The following is a 24,797-nucleotide window of genomic DNA, read 5'->3' as shown; positions in this document are numbered from 1 at the left end:
TCCATCTGACAGTTCCCTTTTCCGGAAAAGCTGCTCTGCTAAAACCTACATTACTCATTAATTGTTTCAGATTTCTTATTGTAATGTTTCAAGCAGTTTTAAAACCATTTTTATTATCCTAGCAGTTTAATTTATTTAAGAGACAGTGAAAATGCTAGTAAGACCACAAATTCTCATAGAGCCAGAACTCCTTTCTACATTAATTTATTATTTCACTTATAATAGAAGTCAGCTTTAGAGTTTATAGCTCTAGGACTATTTTTAAATCCAATGATACATTATTATAATATGTATGGAATACATAGCTAATTACCCATTAGCTGATATTTACCAAATACTTCTCATATTTGAGCCTACTTTTAACTTCTGTACTTGTTAAACGTACAATGTTATTTACAGAATATGGATTTCTGCAATAAGAGTAAGAAATGGACTGGAATATTTTCCATTAATTATAGACACGATTATCTACAACTCAATACAGTAATTAAAGGACTATTTTTTAAATTTTTATTTATTTATTCATGAGAGAGAGAGAGAGAGAGAGAGAGAGAGAGGCAGAGACACAGGCAGAGGGAGAAGCAGGCTCCATGCAGGGAGCCTGATGTGGGACTCGATCCCCAGACTCCAGGATCATGCCCTGGGCTGAAGGCAGGTACTAAACCACTGAGCCACCCAGGGATCCCCTAAAGACTATTTTTAAATATGTAATATGTTTCCATGTTCAACCTCTTAATATCCATATAGCAAGACTTCAGAAATAATATCATTAAACATGGATGTCAAGTGCCCAAGCTGCTAAGTTAATTCCATTGGAAACAAAGACATTTTTTCTATTTTGCCAATTTTCTAAACAGTTGTCCTCTTTTATAATTTCAAAATTATAATTTTGTGGAGCTTCAGAAATATTGAAAGAACACATTTAAGCTTAAAGGACACAGAATGAGTAGAGTGAATTACAATTTGGAATGCAAATGTATGTTAATCTACATTAACCAAATTGCACATAACCCATATATTACAGAAACAAATAAATAAATCACATTGAAAAATAAATAAAATGTATAATCAATTATATAATCAATTAATATTTTTGTTATGAATTTATCTTATTTTAAATAAGCCATATTTTTATTCTTCTAGTTTCACCATTTAGTTTACATATGGACTACATTCTGGGCCACACCTGGATTCTTCAATAAGTTTTCTGTCATATTTAAAGGACCAGGATGGGGTCCAGGTAAACCAAGACTTGGACTAAGTGAAGAAATCCCAGAGGTAAATTGAGTTCATGTTAGTGATGGTGAAGATTAGCATCATATTGCCAGGTCTACAGCCAGCCTGTTGACTTCATGCAGATGTGAAAAAAAAAAAAATGTTCTCTTAGGCAGATACTGCTCTCTGGTTCACAACCTGCTGAGTGGAAACCACCTAGGGGCCAAATTAGAGTGGGGACTTCTCCCAGTCAGACACTGCCTCTTACTTGGGAGCATGGTTTGGGGAACAGAACAGCAGAGACTAGTTTTCAGATCCACTCAAACATATAGCAAAGAGTATTTATGTAATGCAAAAACAATGCAAACACATGTCCCTTGGTCACAAAATTCTAAAACACTAGAGATGGAGGGAGCCTTAGAGATGATTCAGTGTAGCCTTAATTATGTTCATGAAAAAAAATGAAGAGATGGTCAACATCACTAATAATCAGGCAAATGCAAACCAAAACCACAATGAGATACCACCTTACACCTGATAGAATGGCTAAAATAAAAAAGACAAGAAATAACAAGTGTTGGTGAGGATGTAGAGAAGAAGAATCTCCCATATGCTGTTGATGGGAATGTAAATAAGTACAGCCAATGACTGGAGGGGCCTGAAAGATACAGACTTCTAGTTATGAAATGAGTAAGTTACAGGAATAAAAGTCACAGCATAAAGAATATAGTTGATGATATTGTAATAGCAGTATATCAAGATAGATGGTAGCTATACTTGTGGTGAACATACCATAAGGTATAAATTAATCAAATCACCAAGTTGTACACTTGAAACTAATGTAACATTGTGTGGTAACTATACTGAAATTAAAGAAAGAAACAAAGTCTCTAGAATGGAAAGTCTAAAATCATACCAAGGTGATATGGTTATTAAATTAGACCATAACTTTATCCATTCTGTAGTAGAGTAGTAGTAGCATTAAATTCAGAAATCATATTAAAACCCAAAAGCAAGTGAAGTGGAGATTTAAAACCCTGGAAAACCAATGAAAAATTCAGTTTTAATCTGGAATTCTTTGTATAGAGGTGATAAGAAGGAATTTCTTTCCAATCCTTGGGATACATATTGTGATTCCTTATTTTAATAATTGTCATTAATAGTAATCTAAAAACAATAGAAAGAGTAAACTATTGTTGATTTTAAAGATGATTGTGAGTATAAAAAATTAGCCAGTATTACAAGGAAATAAATCCAGTTTTTATTTGAATATTGTTATTTTTCAAAAATCTTGATCTAAATAAGGATGTTTTCTCATCCAATTATGAAAGCTGCTATGCTGATATTCCCCAGATGCTTTTAATTTTGTTCATAACTAGTTATGTAACAATGAGTAAACTGATAGGTGAAAATAATTTCCTTATTTCAGCCCCAAAAATTTAGTTAACTATGATCCATTTTTTATTCCTTCTATTTTTCAATAGATAATCCAAAGTGAATATTCTACATAGTTGTGCCTAAATATGCATTATAAAAGTAGAACTGTAGTATTTCTGAGAAACTCTATAGCTTAGGAAAGTTGTTTCCAATAAAGCAATATTTCCCTTTAAGGCATGATTATCTCCATTACTAGAATCACTTCCCATTTTTTTTCTTTGTCTTTACTTTCATGTGTAATCATGGACATATTTCTGTATTCATATTTTGTATTTCATCTTTTTATATTCATTTTGGTTGTTTATCATCGGTACATATTGATGACTCAATTCTTACACTGGTTTATTATAAAGCAGACTAAATCAAATCATAATGCTTCTGAAATGAAAAACGAGTTTCTGTACTTTTGTTTTTCTATCCAAAACCAAAAAGATAGCATTAGAGTCATTTGGGGGGAAATAAAAGAAATAGCAAAGTTTTTCTTTTCTTTTTGTGCATCTCCTTTTCACTTAGTGTGAATTTCAATGAGAGGAATAAGCCAAGAAACAATTAAAGGAACATCTTTTTTCTTTCTTCCTAGGTCACGGGGAAAGAAGTTCCCTTCTCATCATCTGTGTCCCATCTATTAAAGATGTATGCAGTTGTGCAGTTTGCTTTGATGCTAGCATTTTATGAAGAGACCTTTGCAGATAAAGCTGTAAGTGGTGTCCATTTTAAGTATCTAGGAAATTTTGTGAGAAAATTATCTGCTCTTCATATTATAGCTGTGCTCTATTTTTTTCTGTAACGTCCACTTTAATGTTGGAAAATCTCCCTTTTAAACAGATAAATTAATTCTCCTAGACTATTAAGTAAAAGTTAATTATTTATATCTAAAGTGTTCCTATGTAGAATATCTATCAGATGGTTTGCTAATGATATTGATTCGGCATTGGAGAAACAATAAAAGTCTTACCTGAGAATTTTTAACCACAAACCAGCCTTCGCTCCAGTATAGGTCCTGGACTAATACTAACCATGGATTTATAAACCTAAACCAAGAATATGGTTTAAAGTATTCTCAGATTAAGTTTCGTGTGTCTAATAGAACCATGTTCAAAACATGCTTGGAGCAATCTCCTCAAACTTGAGTGTCAGAGTATTCCCACAGATTATGTCAATGATTATGAACTCAGAGCTAAACAGCACAGAAACACCTGAGAGAAAGCAGGCCATCACGATGAAGCATTAGCAAAAATGACAAAACAGAATTGAACTCTCAAAAACAACAGATGTTTAAAATTAAAGTAAAACATAAATTTAGTAAATTTAATATGTTTGAAGAAGCCAAAAATGAAATTGAAGAGATGTGAAAATTATGAAAACTTAAGAAACAAGACCATCAAAAATCATAGGGCATATTTAAAAATAATCACATTAAACTTGTAGAACACAAAAATTTGATAACAGACCTGAGAAAGTCGATGATTTAAATAGGAGTTTAAAGGCAAATTAAGAGTCTCACTGAATTAATAGAGTCATCCATTTTTTTAAGATGACCCATTATACAGTGCTAAAAGATAATGAGATAAATAAAACATGACAAATTATCTTCAGGCATAAAGAACAATGTGGAAAAATACAAAAAAAAGATGGCAGAATTAAAAAAAATATAAATGAATACAAATGGGATTTGTGGACAGTGAATTCAACCAAAACAAATTAACTTTCTTCAAAGACTAGGTTTGTGCTATTTACAGATATCAGTCCATGAAAACTCCATGCTAATAGACATTCATAAATAATATATGCAGAAAAAAATGTGGCTACTATACAGTTACTTTTGATAATTTAATATATAAACCCTATAGGATCATTTTTAATAATTACATACCATTTTAATAATCCTAATATAGTAATTCCACTAGAACAATTACAATTATTCCATACATCCTATTTAGTGAATTTTAAGAAGGAAGCCTACTTGAAATAGATTACTGAATGTGTTAGGTAGGACTCACTGGTTATATGTGAGAGATATTCAACCCAGGGTAAATACATTAACTCATATGACTGAAGAGTTTGGGACTATTTCTTCTTGAGGCAGTGTTGACCCAAAGAGTCAAATGATGTTATCAGGAACTTTCCTCATTCTTTTCTGCAACTATGCTTTTCTTAGTGCAGATTTTCCTACAAACTCTCCTCCTTCATGGTGGCAAGATGTCTACCAGCAGTTCTAGCTTTAAATACTGCTAAACCAAGATTCCCAGAAGTGATGGCTCCAAGGTGGAGTCTGATGTTCTGGATATCACTGAACCAATCAATGTCATCATCCTATGAATGGGGGAAGAAGGTCCACAGGATCCTCACGGTCAGAGAAGAGGAAAAGAATAGCTTGAAAGAAAATTAAGTGATAGTACACAGAAAAAATGAAATAGATGTGAATAGACAAAAATAACAAATATTAGATACTTATAAATCTTCTCACTTATATGATTAATATATGCTTAAAAATATGCTTAAACTTGTTTTCAAAAAAATACTCTTTAAACACTTAAAAATGCATAGTAACATGTAAACTTCCCTGTAGGATACCTTTACTTAAATTATCTATTACGTGAGTAGAAGATTAGATATCATCTGCTCTATGAAACAGAATATCCAATTAAATATGTCTTAAATATAACTGGAAATTCAGGGGCTGGTATTTCTGGGTTTGGTTAGTTCATCAGTTCAAACATGTAGAGCTTCCAAAAAGGCTTTTCTATAATTCCTTTGGCTTTCATCATCATAAGGTAATCACAGCAATTTCAGTGCTCACAGACTGTGACCAAAAGCAGCAAGTTCTCTTCTTCTATAGCATCTTATAAATTTCATTTATTTAAGAAGGAGGGAAAATTAAATCTTGGGGATCCCTGAGTGGCTCAGCAGTTGAGCTCCTGCCTTCGGCCCAGGGCGTGATCTTGGAGTCCTAGGATCAAGTCCCACATTAGGCTCGCTGCATAGAGCCTGCTTCTCCCTCTGCCTGTATCTCTGTCTTTGTCTTTCTCTCTCTCTCTCTCTCTCTCTCTCTCTCTCTCTCTTGCTGTCTCATGAATAAATAAATAAAATCTTAAAAAAAAGGAAGGAAAAAAAGCCCCAGAATATTTCCCAGCAAATGTCCTTTCATGTCTCATTATTCAGGAGTAATTCACATGTCCACACTGAACCAATAACTAACACCAGCTCATGAATTAACCATGAATGAAATATACCAGACATAATTTATACCCTGGGGATAAAGAGTTCACTTTCCTCCTGAGCACATTCCTTGCTTATACCTTGACAAAATCAGCATAGTAATAGTACAGAAGAAGTGGGGGATATTTCCTGGTTGGGCAGTCAATAGTGTGTGGCACAGTATGTCCTACTAAATAAAATAGGTTTACAGAAAGTTACTATAAACAGCACTGGATAATATACTAAGGAAATCCCATTTTAACTTTTAACCTTATTTAAAGATCTTACTGATTGGTATTATTTATATGTATTTATAGGTTTTACATTTAAAACTAATAAGCTAGCATTGTTACAAGTAGTAACCCCAATTTTTGAACAATAGGCAAGTTCATATGTGCTCTCTGTCGAAAGACAATATTTGTACAAAAACTATAGTAAAATATTGAATTAACTTTTTTGAGTATAACAGAAAACAATGAATTAAATTCTAGTTTTCATTTTGTGAAATGAAAGTAAGAAATAGGATGCAATGTGACCAGAAATTCTTGATAACAGAGTGGTAGGAAACATACTGGTTCATTGTTTGCTCTTTCATATATGCACTACAACTAATAAAATCAGTTCTATGTTGTGCTGGGTTCAGTTGTCTTTAGCTTCAAAATGAGACAAAATCGGAACCCAAGAATTTATTTTAGTAGTAAAGTTTTCTTAAAAGCAGCATGAACCAAATCACTCTTAGCAATGCATGTGTAGACATCAAACTACCATAATAGACTAATACTCAGGTATGACATAAGTAACCCATCACTGATTACTTCGTTAAGTTACTTTGTTATCTTAATTTTTTTCACCTAAATAATGACCGGAATATGCATGTATGAATAGAGCTTCCATAGTTGAATGAGACCAGAAGAAAAGCTAGATCATCTACGTCTAAATATCTAACTCTCTATAAACTAATCAATGTTGAGTACAGTTTGCATTATTGAATTTTTAGTTGTACTAAGTAAAACCCAAAATAAATTATACCAACTCATAGAAACAAAATTAGAAATGTATCCATTTTGATTTTGAAATAGAAACCCTTCACATTAAGTTTACCAAGATATTTGATGGTCTAGGCATGTGAAAGTACTTCCTGGGCAAAAATGTAGCTAGACACAGTGTATATTAAAAGTTGCAACTGATAACAAGTCTTCAGAAGATTTTTCTACCTCAATAAAAAGCAGAAACTCGTATAGATATATTGACAAAGAGAAATGCCAAGTGTTGAAATCCTTTTCAGGCTGAAATTAGAGTTGGAGACAGCTTCGTTCCTGACACAAATTAATTTTGAAAGGTGTATTTGCTTGTTTCCCACACATGTTTTTCTTTGCTAAAAACATGCTGTGCAACTAGGAAAAAAGAAGTTGCTTATTTGTAACATTCTGTAGTACCTTTTTAGGCTCAGCGATGTTTAAAAGCATATGAAGACATTAACATCCAACAGCAATATTTTTTTTCCAGATTCACTGTAGCCAATAATCACATAGAAAAGTTGTGGCTGACTTGTAATTGGGGATCCTGCTGTGGTCCCACAGCCTTTTCTGTTTATGCATATACCAGAGTAGATAAATACTTACTTGTTTTAGGTGTGCATGTTCTGTATAAATAACTTTGAGAGTCAAAAAAGCAATTTGATGGCCACCACAAAAGTGTAAAAGGCACATTCCTTTCTTACTGAGACTTGAAATGCATACATTTAAATATATAGTGTTTGGTTTAGTGATATGACCCACAGACTTCTATGTTGATTTTGGTTTGGTAATGCTTGGGGAATCAATTCCTTAGCTGCCAGAGTCCAGTTCATGGGGTGATATCATGAATACACATTTGAAATGAAAATATGGACACACTAGCGTGTTTCCAAAGTAAAACTGTAAAGGCAATGCTATTCTTTTAAATAATAGACACACTCAAAAAAGTTTGAATCTTTCACAGAGTCTTAGAATGTGTAAGAAAGTTTCCACAGGTAGTTTTTTTTTTTTTTAACACAGATTATTTGATTATATATTTCAAGTTAATGAGGCATCTGAGAATATCCAATATAAATTTGGGAACATACTTTTATAGTTTTGAATTCCCCTGTATATTGAATTCTATAAAATATTATGGGCACTGCAATGTTGTAACTAAGGTTTTCATGTGGACATATTTTAACAGGCTCTTTGAAAAAAATCACTATATTTAATTGTACTCTCATAATACAGTGTAGCTTGGGCAAATTAGATCTAGTTTATGTCTTACACAAAATCTCTCAAGTCAATATCCAGGGTCTACTTTTTGTTGTTGTTGTTGTTGTTTTGTTTTGATTTTTTTTAACTCCAGTGCAGCCCATTGAGATTTAATTTAATTTCTTAAAGTTTTTAGGTGATATCTAAAGTAATGTGAAAAACAAACAAACAAACATGTGAGCTAAAATAAGCATCAGTTATAACTGAAAGCCTGAAATAAATGTATTAAGTGTCTGCTAAAGGATATTTTTAAAAGCTACCTTCTAAGAGGCATAGGCTTCAGGAGCTCAGAAAAGTGATGATCATGAGTTCTAATGAAAAATAGAATTGTCTGGGTTTTTTTTTTTAAAGATTTCATTTTATTATTTATTCATGAGAGACACAGAGACAGAGAGAGAGAGAGAGAGAGAGAGAGAGAGGCAGAGACACAGGCAGAGGGAGAAGCAGGCTCCATGCCGGGAGCCCGACGTGGGACTCGATCTCGGGTCTCCAGGATCACACCCTGGGCCAAAGGCAGCGCTAAACCGCTGAGCCACCCAGGGATCCCCCAAAAATATAATTGTTAAAAAATATTTTATTTATTTATTTGAGAGAAAGGACACAGAATGAGGGAAGAGGCAGAGGGAGAGGGAGAAGTAAATTCCCCGCTGAGCAAGGAACCTGACTCGGGACTTAATTCCAGACCCCGGGGATCATGACCTGAGCTGAAGGCAGATGCTTAATCGTCTGTGCTACCCAGGCTCCCTGAAAAATATAATTTTTGTACACTATGATTAAGTGGGATACTGCACATTAAAAAATATCATTTATAGGGCAGCCTCGATGGCCCAGCGGTTTGGCGCCTGCCTTTGGCCCAGGGCGCGATCCTGGAGACCCGGGATCGAATCCCGCATCGGGCTCCCGGTGCATGGAGCCTGCTTCTCCCTCTGCCTGTGTCTCTGCTTCTCTCTCTCTATCTCTGTGTGTCTGTCTTGAATAAATAAATAAATAAAATCTTTTAAAAATATATCATTTATACAAATAATGAAATATTAACTGTGAAATTAAACGTCATATTATTAGTATTGTCCCAAACTTTTTTTTTTCCCCAAACTTTGATCCCTATCAGGCAGCTCCTTTAAAAATACTAAACACAATCAACTATAAAACTGTTTATAATTTGAAGTAATATCACATTTTGATTTATGAAAAATATGTAAAAATTAGACATTTTCACTCAGCTTTGGAAACTCAAAGTTAAAATTCACAGTTCTGAGGAGTTATTTTTTCATTAAAAGTAATCCTCATGAAAAGAAAGTCTTTCTCAGTCAATCTTTTAACACTTCTTTTTTTCTTTTGTATTTTGATAAATAACTGAAAGATACATAGCTTACATTTTCACTTGTTTCTTAAATGGAAAAAAGAGTTTTCTATCACAAGTATAGCAAAAGTTGGTGTACAGATTTCAGTGAGAGCTTGAAGTGGATACTGATAATTTAGAATGTCTTCATTGACCCCCAAAATAGTTTTACTGAACTTCCAAGAAAGATACTATGTCAAAATGGATATCTCCCAGCAATCTCGGTAGGACCTTGCGTTCTGAGGTTGTTGCCTTTTGGATTAATTATTACCCAATATTGAGGCAAGACTCTTCTGTGTTCTCTACCCAATGCCCAGTGAACCATGAGGTTATCCCGTCTGTCTGGTGAGAACATCTGCTGGAGCCAGCACTTTGCAAGCTCTCGCATTGCAAGCTGTAATCCTTCTCTGGCCTCTGATGGCTTTCTCATGTGCATGACCTGAAATACTGGACTTGATGGGCACTTTCTGCAGATTTCTAGAGTTCTCTCTATGCAGCTCTTTCTTTATTGGCATTCTGTCCTCAAAATGCTGAATCCCAGCTCTACTTCTTCAATTCAGAAAGTCCCCAAATTCCCGTGTTCCCTTTGTTCTGTGGCCTGGAAACTCTCTCAAAGTAGTAAACTGGGACAATAATAGGGGTTATGTCATTTATATCTCATTTTCTGGGAATCACTGACCTTTGTTGCCTTATGCTCAGTGTCTTGAAAACATTTTTTTTTTCAGATAAATATTTTTTCAAGTGAGGGGTAAACTGGCTGTTGTTTTTCTATCTTGTCAGGAACACATTCATTTTCTAATGGAGTGGAATCATAGCTTAAAGTATAACTGTAACATAACTGTTCTTTAGGTATTCGATTAAAGTTTTTAAAATGCAATGTTTTGCTTTTATTCCTTACTTTTTTATGTAAAAATGTAGTAATTACATATCAGTTCAGTGTTTCTGAACAATATATTCACTATCTTTTTTAGCCAATATATTTTCTCCTTTGATATATTTAGTTTCTTTGCTTCTTGTTTATTTGTTTGGAATTCTAGAAAATGTTCATTCTAATCACATTCTTTTTTTGTATAGGCTTCAGTAGTAACCACCTAGCAGGTTCTGATAACTTAGAAAAGAAATAGTATAGTCAATATCGACAGTTTTTTTAAAAAGCATGGTCTTATTTCAAGATAGATTTTTGAGATTCATATACAAAAATTACAAATTATATATTGTATTATAGTAACCCTGGGGGTTCTATTCTTGTGTCTGTTGCAATACTAAGTATCTTCAAGCCTCAAGTTTCAGTGTGACAAATCCAGCAGCTCAAGGCAATGGGAAGGTGGAGCCCACAGTCACAGGGGGGAATGACACAGCCTCCTAGAAGGTGTGCCAGCAAACCCAATCCACTGCCTTCATATCAGAAATCACCACAATTTAGTATTAGATGATTTTGACCTCCTTTTAAAGATGCTTAGGAAGATAAGCAATTTGACTTCAAAATAAGACTTCGGTAGTTCTTCTCAGACACCTGCTAGAGAAAATCCTAAAATTTTACTACTTTGTTATAATATCAGTATCTAGACATTTTCATTTCTAAGTCCTTTGAAAAAATCATAGAAAATATTATCAAAACGTTTTGACAATACACAAGGTTTTTTCTTAAGATTTATTTACTTGAGAGAGAGAGAAGGAGAGGGAGAGAGTGCAAGCAGGGAGAGGGACAGAAGGAGAAGGAAAGAGAGTCTTAAGCAGACTCTGTGCTGAGTATGGAGCCCAATGTGAGGCTCGATCTCATAGTTCTGAGATCACAACCAGAGCTGAAACCAAAAGTCAGGCTCTTAACCTACTGCACCACCCAGGCACCCAATATCTAGAGTTTTTAAAAAAGAAATTGTTTATATAGAAGCATACTATTATTTTACAACATAGTGTATGGAGCTGATATTTCCCTTTGTGAGATATGTCAGGTAGGGAAATAGGAAAAGTAGTTATGTTGATCAGCAAAGTTCTCCCATGGAATAGTGAAGAGGTAATATCCCCATCTGAGAAGAAAAAGGCTTTCTTCTTTATACTGTAAGCAAAGGAAGGAATCCCACAAACTCATTGATTGTTTAAGCACTTTGAAGCAAGCATGTAATTCTAGAGTTCCTATGTAGTTAAAGATGCTTCCTGAGGTTTTTTTTTTTTTTCTTCCCATCTACTTAAATGGAAGTTGAACAGAAGTAGAGTTCTTCAGGCATACAGATTTGGACAGTGAATCTTGCACTGGGAAACTTCTATGGAAATAAGGGAAAATGAACTGCTGATTTGAGAGATCGTTTTTATTTTATTTTTTTAAAATTATTTTATTTATTTATTCATGAGAAACACAGAAAGAGGCAGAGAGAGAAGCAGGCTCCATGAAGGGAGCCCAATGTGGGACTCGATCCTGGAACTCTGGGATCACGCCCTGAGCCAGAGGCAGACGCTCAACTGCTGAGCCACTCGGGCATCCGGAGAGATCATTTTTAAAAAGGAAAAATAATTCCTTGCTTGATAAAGCTTTTTACAGTTATGGCCTTCCTCACAGTGGTTTAGTTTTGTTGTTGTTGTTTTGGTGACAAAGACTTAAAATGCATTCAAAGGCTAATTAAGAATAATTCCATTTTAGCAGTTTAGGACAGCACTATTTTATATGAAAGAAAAAAAAAAGATTTATCAGCAGTGTATGGTATGAAATGGGACTCAACCCAAAGAAAAATAAAATTTTATTTGTTATAAAAAACTAATAAGCTTTAAGTCATTTCACAGATTGTTTAAAACACAGGAGTCAAAGTGTTTATAATGGTCAAAGCCTATACATCCTATTTTATGCTTTTTCTCCTTTTGCTCTAGTGTTGCTGGCCTATGGACATATTATCAGGGATTAAAGTAGTATGATTTGTAGGGCAGGGATTTTGTCTTTCTTACCCACTCTTTTAAATTCTTACATACCATGTGCCTAGCACATTCCTCTGAATTTCCAATGATATTGGAAAGAGTTAATGGACCTTTGATTTTTGCTTCTTTATTTTATGGTAATTCATTAAGGTTAACCCAAGTACCACTTGAAAAAGCAGGACAGCCTAAAAATAACAACAATGATATTCTTATCATAACCATTAGTTAGCTTTGTGCCAAGCACTCTTCTCAGTACTTTATTATAGTTGCTGCCAAATCCATGTTTTATTTCAGTTGTACCAAACACATAAAAGAGCCCTAGGAATGCCAAATAATTTGCCTATGATTACATGGCTTATAGATTCAATTCATAATTCCAATCCCATATTCTTACAGAGCATTTAAAATCATGCTATAGTTTTTGGGCACAAATAGTTTCTTTCTTTCATGTGAATTTTCTCCTAAGGAATCAAAATGAAGCAAAAATAGTGAAAACAGTAATTTTCTTTAAAGACAAAATGTTTCCCTTAAGCAACCATTAATCTGCTCAAGCACACCCAGTTGCCTCCACCACCAAGAAAATATTTTTCTGGTACTTTTGCTGCACTATCCCAAAGCAGCCGCTGCTGAATTCTGCATACCCAACTAGTGTTTCACTAAAACATTGTAGCGTCCACTGAGCATGCCCTCTTATATCTGATACCTAGCTCTGTCCCCATATCCCTAAATATTACGATACTTTTTATTCATATTTTTATTACTTTTCTGTACTCATCTACTAAACTATTGCTTTGTTTTAAATCCCTATCAATTCTGGGTGCCATCTGGGCATATGATAGTGAATAGGGAGGTGTTGTAAGTTGGCCATGAGGTCAGGGTTGATTTACAAGGAGGTGTGGAGCTGGGCTATTGGATGCGGACAACAGCTGCAATTGATAGCTTTTGCTTATTGTTTATAACTTTGGACAGATACAATTTTGGTAGGTGTATATATTAGTTAACAGTGAGTTGAAATTACCTTGTTATTTCATTAAAAAGCAGAGAGATAGTGTTTGCATAATGTTTTGATCACTATTTTAACCACTTTGTTGTATTGCACTTCTGGTATTCTCATTAGGGTGAAACATAAACAGCATTAGTGTGATACAACAAAGTGGCTAAATAGTGACCAAAACATTACACAGTCTCTCTGTAGGGGAATCCTTCAGGGGATGTGTATCCAACTTTTTGCTTTCACTGATCCATTTTTAAACTAAAGCACTATTCATCTGACTCTAAACAATAGTTATGTTAACCTCAATTTAGATCTCTGTCCTTGTCCTCTTTAAGTTTGTTGCTCATATTTATCCACCATTGTCACATTTTGAGGTCAGGAAGGTGATTTTGTTTGTTTGTTTTTTAAAGATTTTATTTATTTATTCATGAGAGACACAGAGACAGAGAGAGAGGCAGAGACACAGGCAGAGGGATAAGCAGGCTCCATTGCAGGGAGCCCGACGTCGGACTTGATCCCGGGTCTCCAGGATCACTGGGCTGAAGGCAGCGGTGGACGGCTGAACCACTCAGGCTGCCCAGGAAGGTGATTTTGAATTTCAGAAGCATCACTTATTTCTGTGTGATGATGGATAACTTACTTAATCCTTTGATTCCCATTTTATTTTTTTTCATATGTGAAACAGATATTATGATACCTTATGTGGAAGGTTGTAGGGAGTATAAAAAGGATTAAAGTATATGAAACACATAACATGAAAGCTATAAAATTGTAGATGCTCAATAAACATTATTATTAAATTTTGATATGTAAGCAAAATGAATAATTTTATAATTATAATGAAACATGTTGTTTTGTTACAATATTTCAAAAGATAGCCTTTGACATGTACATATGAACCTCTAGATTTCACCAAATATATAAGTATATATTTGTACAATATGTTCCATTTATGTGTTTGCACTCATAAACACATCCTCCTTTAAATATTTTCTGTATTAAATTGATGATATTAAAAATAGCTATTGCAATCTGATATTTATTTATTCATAAAAATGTATGTGATTTCTCCATATATGGGAACATAGGTGTTTCAAAAAATTATCAATCAAAACATAGAGGAGAATTTTTAGAAAGAACACTTTAAGCAATTTAAGTGTCCAATTCATTCTCTAATTGTCCAGCTCTTATAATCAAATGCCATTAGGAAACCCAAAATGTCCTCTGTGTATTCAACCTTTTTGAAAAAATGTCAGTGACAAATGGTGTAATATAAAATAAAATTTGAGGTGGGTTTTCTTGACAGTTTTAAATTCTGATGTTCCTTTTGGTAACTCTCCTAAAGAATTTGCTTGTCTCTGTGTTTCCTTGACAGGCACTATCACAGGCCACCCTCCTTCTGAGGGTTTGCTTCATTATCCTAACATTGACTTCCATTGGATTTCTTCTAGATCAAAGGCAAGAAGTGAAATTCTTTCATTTTTTGTAGTTTTATAATGTTGTTTTAAAAATATATGTGAAACTTTGATATTCATCATCATTTTTTATTAAAAAATAAAGTTGAACCTATAATTTCACAATATTTTACATTAAACAGAATAGCAGCTTATCTGATTTTTATAATCAAGAGTGCATTTTAAATCTAAGCATATTAAATGCAATCTAGGTTTTTAATATTATTAATGAAAACCTATACATGTAATGAGTAATTTGGCAAAACATAGACCATAAGTCTAAGTACTTAACAAAATACGAAACATATTTGAGTACTTTCCTTTGCCACTGAACACTTCAATATATGCCAGAATGTGTGCTGTGTACTTAAAGAGTATGTCCTTTCCTTCACATAGCTTGCTTATTATTTATGTATGTATTTATTTATTTATTTATTATTTTAAAGATTTTATTTATTTATTCATGAGAGAGAGAGAGAGAGAGGCACAGGCAGAGGGAGAAGCAGGCTTCATACAGGGAGCCCAATGTGAATCTTAATCCCGGGTCTCCAGGATCACGCCCTGGTCTGAAGGCGGCGCTAAACCACTGAGCCACCGGTGCTGCCCTCCACAGCATATTTAAAGAAATTTGAAAAAAAAAAAAAAAAGAAATTTGTATTAATAACTACCCTAGCCAGAAACTGCATTCACCTACACAATTTGAAACAGAGATTTTTAAAAAATCAGGGATGATGAGTGCAATAAATGAGATTAGGAACATGCTTGATGCAGTGAACAGAAGGCTGGAAGAAGTAGAGGGCCAAGTTAGTGACCTAAAAGAAAAAGTAATAGAAAGTAATCAAGCTGAACAAAAGAGAGAAAAAAGAATTATGCAAAAAGAGATTAGACTTAGGCAACTCAGTTATCCCATGAAAAGCAGTAACATTAGCATTATAGGAGTCCCAGAAGAAGAGAAAGAAACGGAGGCAGCAAACTTCTCTAATCTGGGAAAGGAAACAGATATCCAGATACAGGAGACACAGAGAACTTCCAAAAAATCAACAAAAGATCCACACTGAGACATATGATTAAAATGGCAAAACATAGTGATAAAGAAAAAATTTAAAAGCAACAAGAAAAAAAAAGTTACATACAAGGAAAACTCCACAAGGCTATCAGCAGATTTTTCAGCAGAAGCTTTTCAAGCCAGAAGGAAGTGGCATGATTCAAAGGGCTCAATGGGAAAAATCTGCAGTTGAGAATAATCTATCCAGCAAGGCTACCATTCGGAATAAAAGGAGAAATAGAGTTCTCCAGAAAAACAAAACCTAAAGGAGTTCATGTTCACTAAACCAGCCCTGCAAGAAATATTAAAGGTGACTCTTTGAGTGGAAAGGAAAGACCAACAGTGACAGTATGAAGGTGGGAAACACAGGAGTGGTAAAAATGAACATTTTTGTAGAATATCAGTCAAGGAACTCATACCAAAAAAAGAAGGATGTAAAGTATGACACCATATACTTAAAACATGGTGAAGAGAGGAGTAAAGAAAGAATGGGTTCAAACTTAAATGACAATCAACTTAATACAGATTTCTATTTGCAAAAGGTATTATATACAAGCCAAATGGTAACCATAAATAAAAAAATTACTACTAAATATGCAAAGAATAAAAAGAAAGGAATCCAAATATATCACTAAAGAAAACCAGCAAGCCATTAAACAGATAAGACAAGAAAGGATTGGAGAAAAGCTTCAGAAATAACCACAAAACAGGTAATAAAATGGCAAAAAAATACATATCTATAAGTAATTACTTAAATGTAAATGGACTAAAGAGTCCAATCAAAAGACATAGGGTAACAAAAGAGATTAGAAAAAAAAAGAGAGACACATCTATATGCTGTTTAAAAGAGACTCATTTCAGACTTAAAAACACCTGCAGATTGAAGTGAGGAAATGGAGATACTTTTAGCATGCAAATGGATGTCAAAGAAAAGCCTGAGTAGCAATACTCATATCAGAGAAAATAGATTTTAAATGCAAACTTTAACAAGAGACAAAGAAGGGCACTATATAATAACAAAGGGGACAATCCAACAAGATATAACAATTGAAAATATTTATGCACGCAACATGGGAGCAGCCAAATACATAAAACAGTTAATAAAGGAACTAATTGATAATAATACAATTATAGTAGGGGAATTTAATATCCCACTTATATCAATAGATCATCTAAACTGAAAATCAACTGAAACGGGAACACACATTTGAATAACACACTGAACCAGATGGATTTAACAGATATATTCAGAGCATTCCATCCTAAAACAATAGAATACCCATTCTTTTTGAGTGCACATGGAGCATTCTCCAGGATAAGTCACATATTAGGCCACCAAACAAGCCACAGTAAATTGAAAAAGATTGAAGTCATACCTTTTCTGACCACAATGCTATGAAACTAAAAGTCAACCACAAGAAAAAAAATCTGGAAAGAACACAAATACAGGGAGGTTGAATAGCATGCTACTAAACAATGAATAGATAAACCAGGAAATAAAAGAAGAAATCAAAATTTCACGGAAAGAAATGAAAATGAAAACACAATAGTTCAAAGCCTTTGAGATGCAGCAAAAGCAATTCTAAGAGGTTAATTTGTAGCAATACAGACTTACCTCAAGAAACAAGAAAAATCTCAACTAACTGATTTAACCTTGCACCTAAAGGAGCTAGAAAAACAATAGATAAAACCTAAACCTACCAGAAGAAAGGAAATAATAAAGATGAGAGCTGAAATAAATGATCTAGAAACTTAAAAAAACAATAGAAAGATCAATAAAACCAGGAGCTAGTTCTTGGAAAAATCAATAAAATTGATAAAACTGTAGCCATGCTTATCAAGAAAAAAAGAGAAAGGATTTAAGTAAATAAAATTACAAATAAGAGAGGAAAAATAACAACCAACACAACAGAAGTATAATTACAAAAGAATATTATGAAAAACTATATGCCAAAAAATGGCCAACCTCAAAGAAATTGATAAATTCCTACAAACATATAACCTACCAAAACTGAAACAAGAACTTAAAAAAAAAAATTAACAGACTGATAATCAGAAAAGAAATTGAATCAATAATCAAAAAACTCCCACCAAACAGAATTCCAGGACTAAATAAATGGCTTCTGACAATCCTTCCATTAAGGAAGAGTTAATATCTATTCTCAAACTATTCCAGAAGATAGAGGAGGAAGGATAACTTCCCAACTTTTGCTATGAGGCATTACCCTGATGCCAAAACCAGATAAAGACCTCACCCCCAAAAAAGAAGTACAGTCCAAGATCTCTGATGAACAAAGATTCAAAAATCCTCAACAAACTACTGGAAACTAACTCCAATAATATATTAAAAAGATTGCTCACCAAGATGATGTGGGGTTTATTCCTGTGTTGCCAGGGCAGCTCAATATTCACAAATTGATCAAAATGACATATCATATAAGTAAAAGAAAGAAAGAAAGGATAAGAACTACATGATCACTTCAATAAATGCAATAAAAAAGTACTTGACAAAGTACATCTATTCAAGATAAAAACCTTCAATGTAGGAACAGAGGGAACACACTTCCACGTCATTAAGACCATAGGCAAAAGACTCACAGTTAATGTAATCCTCAATGGGGCAAAACTGAAAGCTTTTCATGTAAAGTCAGAAACAAAACAAGGATTTCCACTCTCAGCACTTTTATTCAATCTAGTACTGGAAGTCCTAGCCATACGAATGTGACATCAAAAAGAAATAAAAGAAAAAAATTAATAAAAGACATCCAAATTGGTAAGCAAGAAATAAAACCTTCACTATTTGCAGATGATGTAATATTCTACATCGAAAACCCTAGATCCACCAAAAAAACCTTCTAGAACTCAAAGAAATTCAGTAAACTCGCAAGATATAAAATCAGTATACAGAAATCTGTTGCGTTTCTATACACTAATAATGAAACAGGAGAAAGAGAAATTAAGAAAACATTTCCATTTAAAATTGGATCAAAAATATAAAGTACCTAGGAATAAATCTAACCAAAAGAGGTGAAATACCTGTACTCTGAAAACTGTAAAACACTGATAAAAGAAATCAAAGATGATACAAAGAAATGGAAACATATTCTATACTCATGGATTGGAAAACACAAATATTGTTAAAATGTCTACCCAAAGCAATCTACACATTCACTGCAACCCCTGTCAAAATACCAACATTTATATATGTAAGAGATATATAAAACTGGAACAAAAAATCCTAAAATTTGTATGGAGCCACAAAAAACCTCAAATAGCCAAAACAATCTTGAAAAGCAAAGCTCAGGGCATCACAATCTGGACTTCAAGTTATATTACAAAGTTTTAGTGATAAAAATGATATGGTACTGGCACAAAAATGGACACATAGATCAATAGAACAGAATAGAAAACCCAGAAATAAGTCCACAATTATATAGTCAATTAATCTTCAACAAAGCATGAAGAAATATCCAATGGGGACTAAAAATTGTCTGTCTCTTCAATAGATGGTGTTGGAAAAACTGGTCAGCCATATCCAAAAAATGAAACTGGACTGCTTTTCTTACACCATACACCAAAAACGAATTCAAAATGGATTAAAAATCTAAATGTGAGACCTGAAATCATAAAAATTCTGGAAGAGAACACAGGCAGTAACTTCTCTGACATTGGCCATAGCAACTTTTTTCTAGTTAGGTCCCTTGAAGCAAGGGAAATAATAGCAAAATTAAACTGTTATGACTTCATCAAAATGAAAAGCTTATCAAAAAGGAAATAATCAACAAAACTGAAAGTCAGCTTATTGAATGGGAGGCTATATCTGCAAATAACATAGCCAATAAAAGGTTAGTATCCAGAATACATAAAGAACTTATACAGTTCAACACCCAAAAACCAAATAATCCAATTAAAAAATGGGCAGAAGACATGAACAGATATTTTTCCAAAGAAGACATTCAGATGGCCAACAGACACATGAAAATATGGTTATCATCACCTATCATCTGGGAAATGCAAATCAGAACTACGAGATATCACGTCATCCCTATCGGAATGGCTAAAACCAACAACACAAGAAACAACAGGCGTTGGTGAGGATATGAAGAAAAAGGAACCTTCCTGTGCTGCAATGGGAATACAAACTGGTGCTGCCACTGTGGAAAACAGTAATCGCACTTCTAGGTATTTAACTGAAGAATACAAAAACACTAATTCAGAGGGATACATGCACCCTTTTGTTTACAGCAGCATTATTTACAACAGCCAAGATATGGAAGCAGCCCAAGACGTGTCCATTGATTGATTAATGGATATATGGAAGAGTGATATATATATATATAATTCCACCATAAAAAGAATGAAATCTTGCCATTTGCAATAACACGGATGGAGCTAGAGAATATAATGCTAAGTGAAATAAGTCAAAGACAAATACCATATGATTTCACTCATATGTGGAAGAAACAAAATAAATGAGCAAAGGGAAAACAAGAGAGAGGAAGAGCGAAAAAAACAAGAAAGATTCTTACCTATAGAGAACTAACAGATGGTTACCAGAAGGGAGGGGTGAATGCGGGGATGGTGAAATAGGTGATGGAAATTAAGGAGCTTCCTTGTAATGAACAGTGGGGTATGTATGGAATTGTCAAATCACTATATTGTACCCATGAAACTAATATATCACTATATGTTAACTAACTGGAATTAAAAACTTAAGGGGTGCCTGGGTAGCTCAGTTGGTTAAGTGTCTGCCTTCAGCTCAGGTCATGATCCTAAGTCCTGGGATCCAGTCCTGCATTGGGCTTCCCACTCAGCGGGAGGCTGCTTTTCCCTCTCCCTCTCCCTCTTCTCCTTCCCACTGTGGTCTCTCTCTTCTTTCAAATAAATAAATAAAATCTTAAAAAATAATAAAAACTTAAATGAGTAAAAGATCTCTGTAAAACACTATCAAAGTATTGAAATATGAAAAATAAGAAACTAAATAAATGGAGAGATAACTATAGTCATAGATTGGAATGCTTGGCATTATAAAGATTATAAATTCTCACCAAAATATTTACATATTTAATATATTTGGAATTGAAATTGTAAAAGGTTTTTTCCTCGAATTTGTCAGGGTCTTTCTAAGATCTATGTAAATGGAAATACAAAGGACCTACAATAGCCAACACTGTCTTGAGGTTAAAAAAAATGGCAGTAGTTGCTCTACTTGCTGTCAAGATTTATTATAAAGCTACAGTAATTAGACATGTTTTATTGGCACAAAGATTAGAACAGAGAACCTAGAAACAGATCTACGAATATATATATATATATATACTTGATTTGTGACAAAAGTGTCCCTGCAGAGCTGTGGAAAAAGGCTGTCTTTTCAATAAATGGTCTTGGAAACACTGGATTTCCACATAGGAATAAGAAAAATAAACTTGATAAATATCTCACACCATAAAAAGTTAATTCTGGGGTCAGGGACTTACAGATTTAAAAATGAATGGAAAACTAATATAGATTCCAGCAAATAGCATAGTAACATATCTCTATAACCTTGATGTAGGTAAAAATATTAAATGGCACAAAAAAATCCCTTATCATAAAGGTAAATTGATTAATCAGACTATAATAACATTAAGAAAATAAATTCTTCTATAATCAACTCTCATTAAGACAGTAAAAAATAAAACCTTGAAATAGGAAATGCTTTTTGCAAATTTTGTAAGTAGTAAATACCTTTTATCCTAAATGACTAAAAGTGTTGACAATCTCTATTGATGAAATGCTCACACACTGAAGGAAGAATTTGTATTGTGATATCTATTGAAAAACTGATAATTTTACTAAATTTGAACATATATGCTATATTAACATATATACTATATTAACATATATACTATATTAATATACTATATTAACTCCAAGCATGTAAAAGAATGTTCAGATAGTATTTTTCATAATAAACAAATGCTGTCAACAATCCAAATGTCCTTTACGAGGTGAACGGATGCATGGATATTGACATATTAACACAATGGAATGCTCTATAAGAGTGAAAAGAATGAACTGGTGCTATGTGCAACATCATAGGTGTATCTCATTAACAAGACTAAGTGAAAGATGTTAGGTGCAAAAGAGTGTGTACAATATAATGGCATTTAGGAGCACCTGGGTGGTTCAGTGGTTGAGCGTCTGCCTTTGGCTCTGTTCTTGATCCTGGGGTCCTGGGATCTAGTCCCGCATCAGGCTCCCCTCCAGGGAGCCTTCTTCTCCCTCTGCCTATGTCTCTACCTCCCTTCTTGGGTCTCTCAAGAATAGATAAATAAAATCTTTTAAAAGAACCAATATAATGCCATTTATAAAAAGTAAAAATATATATGTACAATAGTTTTAAATAATTTATGCTAACGTCTAAACATGTAAATTTTAAAAAGAGAAAAAGGCTATGACTACCATAAAAGGGTAGTGATTCTTTCTCAGGTAGAAGGAAAGTGGTAGTATTGAGGAGGTGTTATCTTTAGGGGTGCTGATATTGAGTGGTGATTATGAGGTTTTTTATTTGTTGAAATCATCAAACTGCATATTTCTGCTTTATATATTTCTCTCCATGTATAGTTAATTTCACAATTTAAAATATTTAAGAGGGGATCCCTGGGTGGCGCAGCGGTTTGGCGCCTGCCTTTGGCCCAGGGCGTGATCCTGGAGACCCAGGATCGAATCCCACGTCGGGCTCCCGGTGCATGGAGCCTGCTTCTCCCTCTGCTTGTGATTCTGCCTCTCTCTCTCTGTGTGTGACTATCATAAATAAATAAAAAATTTAAAAAAATAAAATATTTAAGAGTAAATAATAGAATATAATTAATAAAAATTGTGTTTTAAAATAGACATTATGTTGGAAATAATCCAGATATTGATTTTTTTAAAAGAAACTATTTTATACTAATTATATAGCATATTTGACAAGGTGAAAATTTTAATATTTTATTCACAAAAAGAAAAGTCATATTTACTTGAATGCAAACAAATAATAAACCATTACTCGTTTTAACTGAGTTTAAAGTAGAAAAAAATTGTTCTCTTTTTTTGCATAAAAATGTTATATTCAACTTTAAAAAATAGCTATAATTAGAAGCATGAGATATATTTGAGTTAAATAAATATACTACTTTTGATTTTCTTCACTTTTCTCTTTATACCTCTATATTATAAACTAAATAATACGTCTGTATTATGGCATTAATTCAAGACTATTTTAACTAGACAATTCACCTGTCATAACAATACTGTTTATTTGTTACAAAATATTTATCCAATGAATGTTAGATCAATATATGAAGTTTATTTTAAGCTGATAAACTAGCTGTTCATTCCTAACATTACAAGGTAATTTATAAATGCTTATCTGTGGGGATCCCTGGGTGACTCAGCGGTTTAGTGCCTGCCTTCAGCCCAGGGTGTGATCCTGGAGTCCTGGGATCGAGTCCCACATCAGCCTCCCTGCATGGAGCCTGCTTCTCCCTCTGCCTGTGTCTCTGCCTTTCTCTCTCTCTCTGTGTCTCTCATGAATAAATAAATTAAATCTTTAAAAATAAAAAATAAAAAAATAAATGCTTATCTGTATAAGACATTCAATGCTGTTTCAAATACAAAAACATGTTCACTTAACCTTTTTAGAGTTTGAATTTTAAAAATACCATATATACAAAAATGTTCATCACAAAATAATTAACAAAGGTCTGTAATTATGCTACTTATAATATTAGGCATAATCACACATTATCCATTTTCCCAATAGTTCAGAAATTGACAATTCATGATTATAGAGTGGTTTAACTATATTAGTCCTCTTTACAAGTAATTTTTTAAATAAATGAAGTATAAAAGTATTGAGTGAATGACAGAAGTCTCATTTACTTCAAATCCTAGAAAATTAGTTGTTTAGTATTTTATTTATTAGTTGAAAGTATACTTCACTCATCATAGTTCAAACCAAGCAATACATTGATACAGAACACATTTTCTGTAAAAAGATGCATTTATTTCCTAGTTTATTTTTTTTTATTTCCTAGTTTAATGGTCATTTTCAAACAGCTTCAGAGGCTCAAGCTCTTCAAATGCATTAAAATACTGTATATTTCTTGAAAATTAAAAGAAATGTGTATCACTGTATCAATTATAACATGTAAACATATAAAGAGCATGTTTAAAGCTAATACGTGTTAATGACGTTTATTTCAGACCTAAGGCAGCTGTTCTGGAAACTTTCCGGTGCTTGGTATTCCTAATGTTGTATAGAATTGGTCATCTGAAGCCTTTGATTCCTTCCTTGTCATTTGCTTTTGAGGTAAGACATTTGTTTTAGGTGGCTATCACATGATTATACAACTATTGTGTATTAAACCCATTCATTCAACAGTGTTCTTGTGTATTCATTTTGTGGCTAGTATTCATGGGAAACTCTTACCTATTCATTTACCTAACCATACTGTATTAATTGTGTCATCTGGAGCTAGTTAATATTGTTGAGTTTCAGCTTTCTGGTCTTTAAATTTGGATCAATATCATTAACCTCTTAGAATTGTTGGACAAATTATATTGCATGATGTTTATAAAGAAAAATTAGTCCACGTAGTTGGTTCTCAGCAAGTAAACATATTACAGAAAAGTATTGGCAGAGACTCTTCCATTCGAGATTTTTCTTTATAGGCTTTTAAGGTAAAAATTGTGATTAAAATGTCTTTATCAATTACCCACAAGAGATAATGATTCTATAGAAATAAAACCACTGATGTCACTGAAATCTTTCTACGCCTGAAAAATATTAAGTTATAATTTGATGTTCTATGATGACTAAAACATCTTCCAAGAACTTCCAAAACTGTGGGGATATATGTTTATTATCTCAGATCTTAACAACTGCTAAAACTTTTTTTATTCTCATTATTCT

At 33.3% G+C, this 24,797-nt stretch overlaps 1 protein-coding gene across 2 annotated transcripts in view; it reads left to right on the top strand.

Annotated features, from left to right (window-relative positions):
• Nucleotides 1-24,797, top strand: part of AGMO (alkylglycerol monooxygenase) — a 334,118-nt gene that overhangs the window by 167,552 nt on the left and 141,769 nt on the right. The window contains exons 9-12 of one of the 2 annotated variants that reach the window (XM_041727449.1): nt 1,144-1,278; nt 3,233-3,349; nt 14,736-14,818; nt 24,089-24,194. In XM_041727449.1, the coding sequence (XP_041583383.1) occupies nt 1,144-1,278; nt 3,233-3,349; nt 14,736-14,818; nt 24,089-24,194 (441 nt within the window). The remainder of the gene's footprint in view (nt 1-1,143; nt 1,279-3,232; nt 3,350-14,735; nt 14,819-24,088; nt 24,195-24,797) is intronic. The other variant, XM_041727450.1, reaches the window with a different exon arrangement.

The sequence above is a fragment of the Vulpes lagopus genome, chromosome 13, assembly GCF_018345385.1.
Source record: "Vulpes lagopus strain Blue_001 chromosome 13, ASM1834538v1, whole genome shotgun sequence".
Classification (NCBI taxonomy): domain Eukaryota; kingdom Metazoa; phylum Chordata; class Mammalia; order Carnivora; family Canidae; genus Vulpes; species Vulpes lagopus.
The sequence above is the reverse complement of the archived record's forward strand: the minus strand, read 5'-3'. Positions and strand labels throughout refer to the sequence as shown.